Source organism: Chionomys nivalis, chromosome 7, assembly GCF_950005125.1.
Source record: "Chionomys nivalis chromosome 7, mChiNiv1.1, whole genome shotgun sequence".
In the NCBI taxonomy this organism is placed as follows: domain Eukaryota; kingdom Metazoa; phylum Chordata; class Mammalia; order Rodentia; family Cricetidae; genus Chionomys; species Chionomys nivalis.
Window position 1 is genome coordinate 19,392,333 of NC_080092.1, and position 17,199 is coordinate 19,409,531.

Consider the following 17,199-nt stretch of genomic DNA (forward strand, 5'->3'; position numbering starts at 1 on the left):
CAGTGTGAGGAAGAAGCCTGTCCCCCTCCAAGTCTGTGGCAGGGCAAGAATTGACCTGCTTACCCGAAGCTTCCTCCCGAAGATGGTGACTTTGCCTTTAATCTGTTCCTTCCTCAGGCGCCACTCGATGGAGTTGAGGCCGTTCTCCATGGGCAGGGAGATGTTGCAGCGGCCGATGGTGGGGGTGATGGTGCCTGCGAGGACGTGGGGCTCACTGTGGAAGCTGACGCCCATGCCGTTGGCGTACATCACCCGCAGGGTGCCGTTATTGCAGAGCTGGTAGCTGTTTCGCACTTGATCTGGAAGAATGGGGGTGGGGGTGTGGGGAGGGGGAGAGAAATTATCCGCTCGATTAGTCAGGAGAGAATAGAACCCCTATTTTTACAGGTTTCCATGGTTCTTTGCAGCTGTCAGTCTGAGGCTGCCTTCAATTAGCACGCACACAATGGGAAGGTGAGTGGCGGAGATGTTACTGATCCGCGGGAAGGAAAACATTATTAATATGTGGCACTCCAGAAATAATTATGCCGTGATATTTTTCTTTTACTCACTGAAGACTATTAATAGCACATTTAAACATTTAAAGATGTCTATTGCCTACACAATTTGTGTCAATCAAATCCCTGAACTTTAACATATATATTTTAGCTTATGCGAAGAAAGAAAGAAATGAAAGGCAAGCTGCTTGCGTTTTTCCCGCCCCTCTGGCCTATCGTCTAACCCGAGGTTGATGGTCTGAGCACGGGTCAGAGGCACTGTGGCACAAGTACAGTGTTCGTCAGCACAGTGAAGGGACGGAGCTCCCTTCCTCCGCTTCCTGGCAGCATGGCTGCCCGTATCACTATGTTACCACAGAACTCGGGAAACACACACAGTGTGAGGTAGATGGAGTCAGAGGGGGCTGGTAACGCGTGTTTATCTCCCCGAATAGCATCTACACCAGTCAATCAGACTTCTGACCTTTCCCTGTATCAGATAATCACAAGCAGGAGCCCGCTTTTAGAGGCACGCTGTTTCCTCATCATCTGGGTGAAGGAGCCAGGCTGGGCTGGCGTCTCAGAGGCCAGCTTTGTGGGGAGCGAGCAGGGTTGTACCTGTCACTCAGTGACTCTGGCCATCACACAGAAGGACAGAATCTACATCGTTAATCATCTGGCGGAGCAGAAATAGAGCCATTGAAACAGGCTTTGCCGAGGGATAATAGTCTAGAAATGTCATCATTTATCTACGGAAAGGACACTGTTATCCTCTGACAACTGGCGAGCCCACCGACATTATATCTTAATTAAAAGAAAAAAATTAATCTGTAAAACGCTGTTTCTTGCCAGCCCCTGTGCTTGCTCTGGATTGCCTACAACAGAAGCAGCGGGTGGTCAGAGACCCTGGGATCTGGGTCCTGGCAAGAGATTGCTCGAGAGTGTGTTTGCAAGAGAGAATCAGAATGGAATGATGAAACCCAAATCCAGTGGTTGCCCAGGAGAATAAATACTGCTTGAGAAAATAACGACATGGGTTGGATTTTTACAGGGTGAAGGAAATAGGCAAGAAAGAGGAAGAAAGTAGTTGGGGGAAAAATCAGATGGTTTTGGATACGTAGGTTTCTCCAGATAATTAAACCTTTGGTGAGAGGGTATGACATTTCCCTGAAGCTGAGAGATTTATTTTTATTTCATTTCTTTTTTTCCCTGAGACTGTTTTCAGATAGCCTGGGTATGCTGTAGACATTTAAGTAAGACAGAAAACTGAGGAATGTTCTGGATGTTTAGGAGTTCCCTCAGGCGAGGCATTGAGCTGGGGGCTGAGGGTGTTGCTGGGGCCTTACCCTGTACCACTGTATAAGAGGCCTCCACTGAGGAGAGGTTGGTGATCACAGTGACGTCATCATCACGGTTGGAGTTCTCAATGTCAATGGTGATGGATTTCTCCATTTCCCGGTGCAGACTGGTCACCACCCCCGTGGGGCGTGTCACGTTGGTCAGACGGCCCTCGTGGTCATAGCTGGAGGAAAGATAGACGGTTTGAAGCACAGCCTGTGGAGCCAGAAGTTTTCTTGACCTTCAGACCCACAGGAAGGTCAAATGCATAGGGGCAGAGAAAGAGAGACTGGAAAATGGGCGTCCCTGGATGCTGCTCCACACTGAAGCCCTGCTGTAATCCTAACCTCTACTTGCCCTGAGGCGCAATGCTGTGGTTTTCCTGAGCCATTTGGTATCACTTCTTCACCTCAGTGGAAACCAGTCCTCTGGTCTCAAGCAGTGTGTGCGTACACCTTCCTGAGCTGGCGGGAACAGCTGCTTGTAAGGATTCTTTTGCTCTGCAAAGTTACCAAGTCAATGCTCCCCAACTATCCGCTCCGTTCTGTCTTGTTTCTGCTGAACAAACCTTTATTTAAGTGTGTGTGTGTGCATGTGGTGTGTGTGTGGGGAGGGCTGTGTACACTCATGCCCATGAAAACCAGAAGAGAACTGGAGTTACAGGCAGGTGTTAGCTGTCCGGAGTGGATGTTGGGAACTGGACTTGGGTGCTTTGGAAGAGCCCCGAGTGCTCTTAATCACCAAGCCATTTTTTTCCAGTCCTTAAACCACACTGTTTCCCCCACTGGTTGTTCAACCAATCCAATCAAAACCTGGCATTTGAGACCATCTGAGCTGTAGGCTTTTGCAAGGTACCACCTCATTCCATGTATCACCTTCTTGTAGACCTCTCAAAGTCAGTCTGGTACAAATGCCACCTTCACATTCTGGTCCCAGACACTCCAATCCTAGCTTGGCCGTGTAGTCCCTAAGGAGCTCAGCTACCCTAGCCTGCTGAGGAGACTCACTGGATCTCAGTTGTCCTTGGCATCCATGTCTGGGCATGCCATGAGCACATTTTCAGCCTGCAGACTCCCTGATGAGAATTCTTTATGGATATGAGTTGTCATCACCCCTTTCTCAGCAGGTGGTAATAGTTTTGCTATTTCCAGGTGGAGAGGATTTCCAACTAGAAAACAACTGGACTGTGAGAGGCTCCTGTCTAAGCAGGTGAGGAAAATGACTCTTACGGGCTGCATAGAGAAGTCTCTGGACTTGCTCGCATGGGTTTTCACACTCAGGAGAGATAGGGAGGAGGATGGAGCCATGAGGTCTTTGCTTAGAGAATGAAAAAGGACACACAGCTAGACCTCCTGCTGGAGGGAGAGTCTCCTTCTGGACTGGGGAGAGGAACCCAGTTGGTCAATTCTGAGTGACGGGTCCCGGAGTTGGTACGGTGTGTGCAAAGGAGGTTGTCCATGGGGCATCCCATGGGAGAACAGTGGGGAAAATTACTATGAAGCATGGAGGGAGCTGAGATGCTTGGGATGGAGACCTGCATCAGACTTGGGCTGACCTAGAACTGTTGTCTTTAGGGAGAAGAGGAAACAGTCAAGCCCCATGGATGCTAAGCTGCTTGGCCAGTGGGGTAAAGGTTGTGAGAGGACCAGGAAGCTTGGTGAGCTGGGGATCCAGCTTCTTGACTCTGCCCCATCCCTTGCCTAGGGCTCTATGCAGTGAATGGGGGGGGGGCAGCCTCTTGTCTCTGTCCCATTCCTTGCCTAGTGCTCTGTGCAGTGGAAATTCAGAAAGCGTCCTCCTCTCAGAGGCTTGATGCTGTAACCATGGAGGGGCCCCAGGCCTTCTAAGCCAAAGGGGAGCCCTCTGTTTATTCTCAGGTTTCTCAGATGGGGGCCCAAAGATTCTATTTATAAAAACGACAAGCTAGAACTATACTGAACGATGAGTGATTAAGGATTATTAAATAATTACCTATATATAAGACAGAAACCTAGGCAGCTGTCAAAACGAACAGCGTGGATTCTTATTTATTGGCACACGGGCATGTGTGCACGAGCACGCACACACACGCGCGCGCGCACACACACGCAGGGTGGAGTGGAAAAGGGGAGAGCAGAGGCTCCTCCCTTCCTAGCACATGACTTTCACGTGTAGTTTCTGAAAATATAGACATAAATATTAACCGTGTTTTTATGTGTGGGATTTTGGCTAATTTTTGTTTCCCTCCTTGAATATTTTAGCTTTAGTAATTGTTGCTTCCTTTCATATTTTAGAAGCATAAAAATACTTTGAAATAAGAAAGCGAAGCAGTGATGTTTGTGCTTTGATGTCTTACGTAGGCTCGGCAGCAGAGATCCACCACACAAGGACTATGTTGAATTGCCTTCTCTGGGACCTGAGTGGGATTTGCAATCCAGTGCTCTGTATTTTAGGACACTTGCAATGGGCAGGTTGCTGTTCATGCCTCTGAAGGGAGGAAATAGAGCTTCTTCTCTGGGGCAGGCAGTGAGGACAGGGGTGGTGGGTGGGAGGAGGCAGTGAGGATGGGGCAGGCATTTCACAGGCTTTGAGGGAGAAAGCGTGCTCTCTGGCTTGTAGGCTGACTTTCATGGGGATGCAATTGGCCACAGCTTTGCTTGCTTCCCCAGGATAGATTTGCAGATTCAGCTCTCTGTGCAGAAACCTCTGTGCTCTCAGGAGAGAGAGCAGCGATTACTACCAATGGGGTCTCAGTGTTAGCCTGGCGGACTTGGCAGAAACTTGGTGGCCACGGGGCCTTTGACTTGCTCATAGTCGGTGGACGTTCAAACACCTCTTATATGTAAGCTGCTGGTGAAAGCACCAGAGATTCTATGAGAATGAAGTGGACAAAATTCCATGCCTCATGCCAGGCTAAAAGGCAAAGATAAACCAAGGCTGCTCTCCCCTATTCTGGGAACATGGCAGCAGGGGGTGGGGGTGGGAAGATACTCAAAGCCCAATCTTACATCTCCATTTTGACCGGCTTTCCTAAAGCCACGTTCTAAGACAGAAATGTAACTGTCTCCTGAGGGGCTCATTCCAGCTTGGGAGAGTGCCGAGCCTGCTCTTTCTCTAATATAACTGCTGAACTTCATTCCAAGGGGAAGTCAGCATCTAGACCGTGTCACATGCTGTTTTCCTACTGCCTGAATCTGGAGGAGGATGTGACCATAGCCACGGAGCACACAACACAGCCCTCTCTTCTTGTGGGCCTGACCTTAAAGGGTCATTATATTTTCTACCCCTCTGGATTCCAGTTTGCAGAGGTATACTCTGATCCTCAGGAGATCAGGACCCCTAGAACTGAGGATGGCAAGAGAGGGGGAATATAAACCCCTCTCTCTGAGAAGCACTCAGAGTGCAAACGCCCCCCTCCAGTCTACTGCTTGAAATTGAGTCCTGTCTAACTCTTACATCCTTCTTTCTGCAGGAGAGGATGGAGACAGGTGTGCTTTATAACGTCTGCGTTAGCGTCTAGTTTCTGTTGAACTCCTGGAAGCCAGCCTTTGCTGATGGCCTAAGATATACTAGCTCCATGATTGGTAACAGCTCCCCATGCAGCTGATAGTACCGTTTGATACACGTAACTGCTGAGGCTCAGAAACATGGAGAAACTTGTCCAGTGACAACCAGGAAGTATGTGTCAGAGCGAGCATCCATATCACTGCTGCGGAAGGCCGTGGAATCTCTCAATCCCTCTAAAGGTGGACCTTGCCCAGGATAGGCTATTGAGGCTCAATAGCCCGCTAAGGTCTCTCTCTCTCTCTCTCTCTCTCTCTCTCTCTCTCTCTCTCTCTGTTTCTTTTCTGTTAACCCAACTCTCTCTCTAGACTTCTGCAATTACTTGTGTGGTGTTCACCTGGACCTGATATCCCTGACAGAAAGTGTGACTTGTGTCTGAGTTTTAAAGCAACACCTCTGGCCAAGTGTAACAAAAGCTAGTCCCCCCTCCCCTTTTTTTGGAAGCCTAAGGAAACCTTATCTACGTGTCTCCACAAGGGAGGATTTGGATCCTTGGATCTACTCACATTCTGAAGCGTAGCAGATTAAAAGAGAAAACGTGATTTCAGTTTTACTGTAGTTCCTGAACAAATACTTTAAAAAAATTGAGCCTTATGTGTATGTTTTCATTCAGTTGGGGACCTTTGCTAGCAAACTGCCTCCAATCAAGAGTTCATGTCTGTAGGGCCCCGAGACCTGAACTTTGGACTGGATTCCAACCTAGGACTAATTCAGAAGAGCCTCCTTGACCCCAGCCTTTGCCTCTCATTTAGAAGACTTAACAGCTACTAAGTGCATTTCCTGGTGAAGTATGATCAAGTCCTAGCACCTCAAAGGTTGTGACTCTGCTCAGAAGTCCTGGGACAGAAGGCTTTGCCCAAAGGAGAAGTCAGGACTCTGCAAGCAATTCTGCAATGCAAGAAGTCTCCAGCAGGTGGCGACAGCTTCCTTTGAATTCTCCCGAACCCAATGGCATACAAACAGGAAGCGAACATTGTTGATTTAAACGTGATCAACAATGAAGTCTTCTTTCTCTTGTCCCTCCTACTCCTATCTCTCTGTGGCATTCCTCCCTAACTTAATAAATTCTCAGCTAACAGCGACTCAGAGACAGAAAGCAAGCCAGGACTCCTAAGGCGTAATGCTCGCTCACTGCTGTGGAGAGAGCCCGGAGGCTGGTAAACTCCATTCTGTCCCCAGCAGGTCACTGGGACTCAGGCTTAGCAGCCGCCTCTAGCCACCAACTCTTAGGGTAATACCTGGGGCAGCAGGCTTGCTTGACCAAAGTTGCTCCAGGACCTAGGGAAACCAGCTTTTTGGCAAAAACAAACGGTAGAACTATTAAGTATGAGATAATTGTTTGGGGAAATATGACCAGCCCTCACATCTTTTAATATACCTAGCACTTTATCTGTATTGATCTGCTTCTGTTGAGGAAATTCAGAGTTTATCTCCCTGTCTGTGCAATCAAGTGTGTTGCTGGACCTATTGTTAAATCACAGGAGCCCCGCTGGGACCCTGCCTTTTGCTTTCTAATTTCCGCACCCATGGCAAACATGAATAATCAGTGGGGTTAATCAGCACTTTATCTCCCAGGTGCTGTGCGTGTCCAATATCCTGAAGTTTGAACGGCAGGCAGACAACAGGAATTCCCAATGCTAGCAGGGAGGATGCTCAATATCAGAGGCCCGATAGAGCAAATCATTTAGGAGTCAGGAGAAGGGACACGAATATCCTGAGGCGGTGAGAAATCATTAAAGTTAGGAAGACCCGTGACTAGGCAATTTTAAAAGCAACGTGAATGGTCCATCCGGGTGCCAGCTAGAGCAGGGGGCGGGCTCTAGAGAAATTGGTCGAGAGCCTACTTACTCATAGAAAGTCGTCCAGCCCGTTTCATCACTCTTGGTGGCTAGGAGTCCGGTGTTCCCATCATAGGTCATGAGGCCAAGCTCCAAGTTCTGTGTTGACACCGCTTTGAGGCCTCCATTGGTGCCCACGGTAAGGGTGATGATCTGGTTATCCGGCATGAGCAGGTGCCGGGGCATGCCGCTGCTGTCCCGGCGGATCTTTAGGGAATTTCCGTTGTTGTCAATCAATTCAGTGACGTCATTGTCAGCGCTGTATGTGAAATTGTACAAGTACTCCCCCGTCACCAGGCTCACGGTGTACTGATGGATACCGTCGGCGTTGAAGACGTACAATTCCTGCTCTCCCGGCGATGCGGCCTCGTACTGGTTGAATGCATTAAGAACAGGTTTATTTTTGCTGACCGCCCTAATCCGAATATTCCCAAGGTCTGCGATGTAGATGGTGCCGTCTGGAGCCACAGCTAAGGAGGACGGGGAGTTCAAGATGGCGTCTGTGGCGTAAGCATCATCTCCTGAGTAGCAGATGCAATTGACGTCATTTTTGCAGTCGCAGTCAGAGGCTGCCCCGGCTAAGAGGCAGATCTCCCCATTGGTGGTGACCTGGCGTAGGCGGTTGATCTTTTTCTCGTCCGTCTCAGTGATGTAGAGCACCCCAGTGTGCGAAATGGCAATGGCACTGGCCGACTCCAGAGCAGAGTGGATGGCAAGCTTACTGAGCGAGTAGTCAATGCCCGGGACCTGGCAGTGCATAGGCCGTCCCGCAATGATGCTGACCTGATGATTCTCGGTGATTCGCAGGATGACGTTGTTCTCTAGGACGTATAGGGAATTGTCCATGGGGTTTACAGCAAGGTCTGTCGGCCACTCCAGACGAACCTGCATATGATGCGACATTTCAAAAAGAGCCTTTAATATATTGCATGCATGCATTTGGAGAAAAGACTTAGCTTTTAAAAAATATTTATTTTATTCTATATGTGTTAATTCTTTCCCTGAACGTATGTTGGCACCATGTGTGTGCCTGATCAGAAGAGGGCAAGGATATTGGATCCCCTGGAATTGGATTTATGGATAGTTGTGAGCCGCTGCTTGGGTGCTAGGTTTCAAACCCAAGTCTTCTGCAAGAGCAAGTGCCTTTAACTGCTGAGACAGCACCGTGGCACCGACTTAGCATTTAAGTAGCACACTTACTGTGGCCCACTTATCATTGAACTATTTGCCTGAGCTGGCTGTCTATGACAGAGAAGAAGGGACCATGTGACAAACTCTTCTTTCGATGTCGTCTGTCCTGACTCAAGTCCTGCTGGCTCCAGTGTTGTTCAGCTTCAGACGACTCGCCAGCAATGCAGCCATTAAATGCAGTGGTACAGGTAGATAAATGCATAAGGGACCAAGGCAATTTAGCCCGCATTCAGCTCCCCAAGCCACGGGTCAGAGAAGGCTGTGTTCATTTGGAGAAGACACATTTGTCTAAATTGCAAAAAGCAGCCATGTGGCTCGGAAGGTGGCCCTAGCCCAAGAACAGACAAAGAACAGGCTGGCCAACAAAACTACAACCCGTGTGTTTGAAAAAAGGAGCGAACAGAGCCAAGTCAAATACATTCTTCCTCTGTGGAATTTGAAATCAAAATCTCAGTGGCAAGTTGTCAGTTTGGTGGGGGAATTTGAGCTAAAATTTATGAGGTTGACCAAGGGTTGAAAAGACTCTCACAGGCATGGTGAACATACACATCGACTTTTTTGAACAAATACTTCACATTTGAGGGGCCTGTGGTCTCTGCCACGGCAAGAGGCCTGATGAACCACGCACTTGGGAACATGACTGAGGAGGACTTTGCTCTAGTAACCGCTACACAAAGTGGAGGTTTATATGGTGACGATGCAATCGCTCCAGATCAACAGGGAAACTCTGATTGACACGTAACGCGAAACCGTACAGTCTCAAATCTTTGAAAATGGTGGAGACGAGAGATAATTACACAGCAGCCCCTACCCTATAATCTGCCATTGCTCGAGTGTGCCACCAGCTCCACTTTTCAGAGAAGCATCACCCTCTCTGTTCTCTCGCTCTCTCCCCCGCCCAAGTCTACTTCCCTTTTATTGCCCCTCTCTCTTCCCTCTCATTCCTATCCTACAGTTTTTTTCCATCTTAATGTCCAGTTCACCCGATTCCTCTCCAAGCTATGATCGGTGTACACCGCTCATACTCCCAACTCACATAGGAACACGTGAGAACCATGAGCTAAGACCTAGGAGTTGGTTAAGGATGAGAAATAAAGAGTCGCACCTGGGCCACATCCATGCTGGAGTCACAGCTCAGTGGCCGGACAGCTGTGAGGTCATTGGACCCCAGCAGGGTGGAGATTATTCCATTTTGGTCGACCTTCCGGATCATGGTGGCATCGACGAAGTACATGAGCCCGTTCTTATCCACAGCAATGCCTGGGGAGGGAAGCATGGGGATGGGATTTTTGTTTCTTTGTTTGTTGTTGCTTTGTGTTTTGACAGAAAGGTAGTTTGTAGGGGAGATGGAGGAAATCCTACTCTGGGCGTGATGTGTTTGGACCAGGGACCTTACTGGGATGGGGGGGCATCCTTCAGAGCAGCAACTCTCAGTGCTTTCAAGGCAAACATTTCTCAAGGGCTCTGTGCTGTGACTTGCACCATTCCCAGGATGCTAGATGTATCCACCCCCCAACAAATGACATCATCTTGAACTGCAGAGAAACCAGGGTTGCAAGTGAAGGTGGAACTAGCCTCAGCTCTGCTCTCCCCAGAAAACAAATTATTATCAAAGTCCATTGCTCTAAAAACAACAACAACAAACAAAAAAAACAAAAGACTGGTAGTCTATTATTCAAATACCCTTCACAACTAATTGTGAGAATAAGGCTGAGAAACACCGATGCTTTCAGCCACAAACTCCCAATCCAAAATTATCCTCCAGGAAGAATTCCCAATTAAGCCTTGACTCCAATCAGCACTCCAGTGCCCCCAGGGGACACAGAGCCCCAGCATTTCCCTGTCACAGCAGGACTGATAAGACCCAGACTGCAGCTTCTATTTCTTTCGCTTCTTCATTTCAGTGCCCAAGTACAAGGCTTGGCATCCTTAATCCACGCTGCAGGCTGCTCGCGCAGTTGCTAAAAAATGCTAACAAGAGTCAGACCCTGATATGATTGCTCTTTAACCCCGAGCATCTTTAGTCTTTTCAAATAGACGCTTTATCGATTCCAAGAACTCCCCAGGACAGGAATCATGGAAATAATATCTACCTTTTCTTATTTGATTATTTATTTAATTTGTGGTGTGTGTGTGTATATGCATGCATGTGCAATACATGTTTGTACATCTGGAGGCCAGAGGCCCATATTGGGTGCTGTCTGCTTTATTTTTTGAGATAGGGTCTCTCACTGAACCTGGAGCCTGCCGATATGATGTAATTAGGGATCCCCCTGTCTCTATACTTCTCCAGAGTAGGGATTACAGGTATGTACCACTGCACCTGATTTTTTTTTTAACGTAAATGCCACATGGCATTATGTTTATGCCACAAACACTTTACTAAGTGAGACATCTATCCAGCTCTCTCCAAATTCTTTTTTTTTCTTTTTAATCTCTGAAGCTCAAGGACAATTTAATTAGAGTTTAAAAGAAAAATACCCAAGGCAGGCAAGTTGTGAATCTCGGCAGTTGCTTAGAGGAGGAAGATGGAGAAGAACAAGAGGAAGCCACGCTATTTAAGTAAGCATGGAGGTCAGCCATGTAGTAGATAAGCAGGCACAGGCAGGGAAGGGGCCCAAAGTATCAAATGGTCACTTAGGCTCAGGCCAGCTTTTGAAGAAAAAGGAGAAGTTACATCTTTCTGAGTAAGAACTCAGACAGGCAGGCAGACTCAACAGAACCTTATGGCGGCTTGTAGAGACTTGTACCAGGAGCTGGGAACTCTGGGAAAGAGAAGTACTCTATCTCATTAAAGGGTTAATTTATTCCTCCTGTCCCCTTTAGTGTGGCTTACGGTGAATCTATCTTCTTGAGGGAGAATCCCTTGGCTAGAAGGTCAGCTAGGCCAACTAGATTAATTTAAGGAAGAAGACAAGGGCATGCGTCTAGCTACAGCAGTGCTTCTCGACCTATGGGTCGTGACCTTTCACAGAGGTCACCGGAGACCATCAGAAAATACAGATATTTATATTATGATTCATAACCGTAGCAAAATTACAGTTATGAAATAGGAATGAAAATAATGTTATGGTTGGGGGTCACCACAACGTGAGGAACTGTATAAAGGGTTGCAGTATTGGGAAGGCTGAGAACCACTGATTGAGCCTGCATCCTTTTGACTAAGAGGAAAAAGCTTTACCTCCCATTGAACATATATCCTCCCCCTCTCCCCGCCCCCCGCCCCGCCACTCCTCTGCCCTAATTCTTAACTACTACAGTTTCCTTGGGTAGTGACAACGTGACACCATGATGCTGTGCCTCAGACTTTGGATACACTGTTGTCTAACATCAAAGTCTGGCATAGTGGAAGCTCCTGGTGGCCTCTTATGGCGGGCACTCTGGCTGATGGAGTTAACACTCTCTCTTGGTTCTCTGTGACTGGCTGCAGCCAGAGGTCTCCAGGTACAGACGACTATATTTCCACAAGTAGTGTATATGTGGGAAGTAAAGTTTACTTTAATAAATTAGCTTAAAAGCACCCACACAGACCCAGGAGCCTTGCAATAAATGTTCTTAGGAAAAACGAGTGTTTTAGACGACAAGGATGCCCTCAGCTTGCAGCAGGCTCCCTGTGGGGCGGAGGGGGTCTCCTTCTGTGGTCCTTACCTCGAGGGCTCATCAGGGTGGCGTCCACAGCTTTCCCTCCATCCCCACAGCGGGCTTCGTCAAAGGGTAGACACTGTTCACCAGTCCCTGCCACCACCTCTGAATTCCCAGCCAGGTCTTTGGCTCCGCTTAGAGACTTCACTCGGTAGATTCTGCGGCTGTTGGTGTCAGAAACGTAGAGCGAGCCGGTCACAGGGTCCACAGCCAAGTAGTACTTGTGTCCTGGGCTGTTGCTTTAGGAGAAGCACAAAGAAAAAAGAAGAAGGGATTATGCAGCTGGCCTGTTGGGTCGGCGGTGACAAGAATCCAAGCGAGCCTCTTACTTTCCCCAGTGTCTTTTCATTTTAGTGAATTAGTGACACCCTGAGTTACATTTCAAGACATTATGGCTCCCAGGTACTTATAATTAATCTTATGTTTCTCATGCTGTGCTGGGATTTGAAGATTCCCTCCGAACTAACAGACTATTGCTTCATTTAACTGGCACAAAAGACCCCACCCCGGTCCTGTTTTAGTGAGCAAGTATAGTCACCCAGTGCCAGCTTCCTATATTTCCCACTGGCTTCACGTGTTATCTCATGAGATTTTGGAACCCAATCCCTCTGAGATAATGTCCTCTTTTTCATCTATGCCTCCAACAAGACCTCCGAGGCCATGGATGCTGGAGCAACCTGGAGTTTTCTAAGCTTGTGATGACCAGTTCCCCAGAGCCATATCCAGTCCTTGGCCTTGGAGCTGACTGTCCCCTAGTGTCTATGTGAATGAAGCTGCTATTCACTGCAAAGTGCAACCATCTTGCCATCGTGTCCAACATTTGTGCCGGATCCTGCGCAAACCACTGTCCAGCATCTCGGTTACCAAAGGAGACGATGCAGCTGTCGGGTGCTGGATTAATACTGAGGCGAGTCCTGAGCCTTTCTGGCTGCTAATGATCAGGGGGCTGTGGGACCCCGGGGCCTGCCTGCTTCCTGCACTGTGCCTCCCAATGTCCTTTGCGAGGTTGACCAGAATGGAGCCCGACTTGGAGAACTGGCTCACGATTACAGGAAACGCATGACTCAAACCCAGCTGGGGACCTCAGGAGCCTTTGGGCAACAGTGAGCATTGGCTTTCTTATTTGGGAAATGACAAAACCAAGTCTGATCTTTGCTAATGGTCCTTCCGGCTCAAAGGTCTATGGCTCTCCCCTTGTGTCTGCTCCTCATGGTGTCTGGGACCAGAATGGGTGCCCACACAACTCCAATGCTCATTGTTCAAATCCCTCCTCTCCTGGGGGAAGGGGCAGGTACTTCTTTCTGGCCCAGGGCATGGGTTCTATGTACCTAGAATGAGTGCAGGCCTTTTCTGTCCTGATATTTTTCAATTATATTCTGGGACGATGGGAGGAGAGGGGCTGGAAGAGGTGAGTGGAGGTGAATATATGACGGTTGGTGTCAGGTGTATTTGTCCTGTGGACATTAACTGGTAAATTACTAATTAAAACACTATCATCTGGGTTCTTGCCTGATTTTAATAATAAAAAAAAAGAGTCGGGAAGCTATTTTTAGGAACTATTTGTGTGTCGAGGCCATCTTTAATTCCTGCTTCTCTTCGGGTTGCTATTAAGACTGCTAATTGAACTGGAAGTCAAGGTCTTTTCAGAGAGTGGGCTACTTTGGGTTCTTTTCTTTCCCTTCCCTCTCCCTTTGTTTTCCGCCCTTCTCACTTCTTGGCCAAGTCATTCGAGAATATCCATATATGCAAAACAAATTAGGGCAGAAAGGGAAAAATCCATGCCATTTTTTAATTAGATGCTGCACCCTCTCACTAAGCGAACAGTAGCTGGCACGATCCTCGGGAAGATGAAGGCCCTGCACATCTGTGCCTATGTCTGAGGAAGATAATTAATTCTGGACTTTCTAGGGAGCCCGATCTGAAGAGGCCTTTCCAGATTTCTGGCATAAGAGCCGACAGGTGGGGTTAGCTGTTGCTGGGTGAGACCACTCTTCTGGTAGCCCATCCTCTTTCTAGCCATGACTCTCAGAGAGCAGCCCAGGAACAGTGGAAAGCCATACTCCATACTGGTGGCTGCGGTGAGGAGCAAACATGGTTGGTCTGTGGGTTTCCAGGAAGGGGGAGTCTTTGGGGGGACATTTCTACTCTTTGAAAATTTTTTTTGCTGCATTGGGGTATCTATAGCCAGTCAATTTGGGGGGTTTTTCAAGATTACAAAGGTGGAACTTTTCCTCCACTAAAAATGTGCATTCCTTAGAGAACGATGATACCGGGTGATCTGTTTCTATTCTTTGTCCCATCTGACCCATTGTCACAAAAGGCTTCATGGCTGGTGTTTCATGGACTGGAGACAGCGTTCATACCATCAATAAGTTGCTCTTCCCCAAAGCACGAAAGAACATCTTTTCTGTTAGAATACTTATGCTGCATCCATGTCTCTGCAATGCTCACTTGCATGCACACACATACGTGTTGTGTATTTGACATGTGAATTCTACCGTTGTGTTCTTAAATCATCTTGGGTCAGCACAGCGACAAAAAGCCCTTGGTCTACACCTGTTGTACTACTCAAGGGGGATTTAACTTTATAACAATTCTCAATGTACCTAACTGTTGGATTTATTCTGACCCGCAGATTGGTAATTAACGTGTGTGTATGTGTGTGTGTGTGTGTGTGTGTGGTGTTTAAATGACCACATATCTAGGGGAAAATCATTAATGAGTTGAAAATGAGTTTTTGACCCATTTCCAGTTCATTAAAGCTTTTGTGAACCCAGTCCAGCATTTACAAAAGCCCGAAGTTTGCCTCCACTGTTTAGCCCAATTATGGACCACACGGAGCAGCCGGGACAGAGGTTCACTGAGGGTTTGTTATCTTGCTCTCGCATCTCCCAGAAATCCTAATTACTGTCAGCTTATTTGGTTGCTTTTTGACTGCATTTCATAATTGCAAAAGCTTATCATATCCACAACACACAATTAGCACATAAAAAAGTTACTGTATTTGGTACATAAAAATATACAACATTACACAAAAAGCACAAAACAAGAAATTGAACACAAGGAACAAACAAACCATAGCAAATTATATGGGAAAGAGTGCTTCATCTTACCTATGTTTAAACTCTTTATTTCTTTATAGAAAGAAAACAGAAGGAAAAAAGAACAAACAGTTAGCTGAGGAATTGATGATAATGCAAACATAACATTTTTTTGTTTGTTTCTTGTATAATGGAACCCTCCCCCCAGCAAAGCAATCTTTTTCATTTTTTTTTTTTTTTAAATTCTTTTCTAACTGACAGTTCCTGGCTCAATTACTTGGGAAGAATCCCTGAATGTAGAGTCCTCCTGGCCACTGGGAAATGCTTGGTTTTTCTGACAGGCAAGGTGGCTGTCATGGGACACAGGGGGCAACAGGGGAGACAGAACTTCTGGCTGATGCAGTGATGGCAGATGGGTTGACTCTCAGGGGCAATACCTGCTGACTAGTAAGGACTTCTGTGAACGTGGTGGTAGAAGGATTCTGAAGCCAGTTTCAAGCTCAGCTGGCAAGAACTCTGTGATTGATTTGTGATGTCTGTCCTGGGTGTGGAAGGAGCATAGTGACACTCGTGTTGTTGACTGCTACTGGTGTATCAAGGGTAGAGTCAGGACCACCGAAAAGAGAGAACCCTGGCTCATATCAGCTGCAGCCTGTCAAAGGCTTTTCACTCACCAGATCAGTTTCTGCCCCCCCCCCCCGCCCCAGGCTTCCTTGCTCCTTTCCCCCATTCACTTGCATGAGCGTCACACCTCACAACCCGTATTCATTCTTTCTCACTGTAGCAGCCAGTATTTTGCCATTCATAAAATTCACAGGCGATACTATCCTCTTGATGTTGGAGATGGAGACTCCAGTTAGCACACCGTTTAGGAGAGTTAGGGGGAAAAAAAAAAGGTTTGTTGCTTTTTTCTTTCCCTCCAAGAACAAAAAGACATTTCAATTTCAGCAGGAAAGTGGCTGAAATGTAGTATTAGAGAAGAAGAGATGTAAGGGCCCCAAGGAAGGAAATCTACTCCCAATTCCTAGGCTTCTAGGGCCAGGTAGTAGGAGCCCTGGATTCACTTTCCTTCCAGCTGAGAAAGGAAGCGTGGGGACAGGACAGAGAGAGGGGCGTGCCCTGATTCTGAGTGCAGCTCAGGCCTCTGTCGGGGGCCACCATTAGAGGAAGGTTTACACAGAGATTACAATTTTATATTTTAGTCTAACATGTTAGTTTTTCCAAAAAAAAAAAAAAGTTAATTAAATGATGCTGATAACTCCTGAGCTCTGACTGACATAGTGCAATTTAAGATTCAGTCTGTAAAGCCTGGTGTGTCAGGGCGGCAGCCGGGAATTCTCGCGTCTATTTTATATTGCTTAATGAAAGTGAAATGCTATCTGCCACCAGTGGTAGACACATTTGCCTCTTAATTATTGCAATATCAATCCCATTTTTTTTTTTAAACTCAAGATTTTGTGAGAAGACTGGATGGGATTTGGGTCTGCAGTCCTGACCTACTTCTTTTCTAAGAACATCTGCTTTAAGGTGATTACTATATCAGTGTTAGGGGGAGAGGACAGGAGGGGAGGGGACCAAGGCCTAGGAAGGTACAGAGTTTGGCAGATCATATGGATATGAGCTTTGGATAAAGGCTGAGATCACTGTTTTTCCAGTCCAGGGCAGGAAACTAGCCAAAATAACATCATCTTTTAGTTAGTCCGTGCCAAAGAGTACAGATGCCCTACTTCTGAGGGGGACAGGCTTAGAGTTTGCACACCTTCAACAACACAGACCCTTCAGGCACACCCTTTGAGGGAAAAGAGATGTCTCCAATTTCAGAAACTGAGATGGATTAGCATTTCACACCCCAGAGTCTCGGCGGCCTGTGTCCTCTGCAAAGACTGCAGGGGCTCCCCCGGGCTCCCCAGCCTACCTCCCAGAGCTGTCATCACCCTGTGATTTATGTGTGTGTGCTGATCTTCTCCACATCTTTGAGGACAGGATGAGACTTACACATCTCTGCATTGCTGATACTTCAGAGAGAGGAAGGACTGGGGAAGCAAGTCTTCCAGAGCAGGGAATCTGGAAGGAGGTTGCTTCTCTTGGCCACGGACTAGCTGCGTAGCCCTATCTATGCTCTGTTCAGAA

The 17,199-nt window shown here is 47.4% G+C and overlaps 1 protein-coding gene across 11 annotated transcripts in view; it reads right to left on the reverse strand.

The window, feature by feature from the left end:
• Tenm2 (teneurin transmembrane protein 2) overlaps nt 1-17,199 on the reverse strand; it is a 1,249,953-nt gene that overhangs the window by 29,363 nt on the left and 1,203,391 nt on the right. For 8 of the 11 annotated variants that reach the window (XM_057774197.1, XM_057774201.1, XM_057774199.1 and 5 more), the window contains 6 exons: nt 15,142-15,162; nt 12,035-12,267; nt 9,492-9,646; nt 7,206-8,080; nt 1,823-1,998; nt 64-299 (listed from right to left, as the gene is read on the reverse strand). In XM_057774197.1, the coding sequence (XP_057630180.1) occupies nt 64-299; nt 1,823-1,998; nt 7,206-8,080; nt 9,492-9,646; nt 12,035-12,267; nt 15,142-15,162 (1,696 nt within the window). The remainder of the gene's footprint in view (nt 1-63; nt 300-1,822; nt 1,999-7,205; nt 8,081-9,491; nt 9,647-12,034; nt 12,268-15,141; nt 15,163-17,199) is intronic. The other 3 variants (XM_057774202.1, XM_057774200.1, XM_057774198.1) reach the window with 1 other exon arrangement.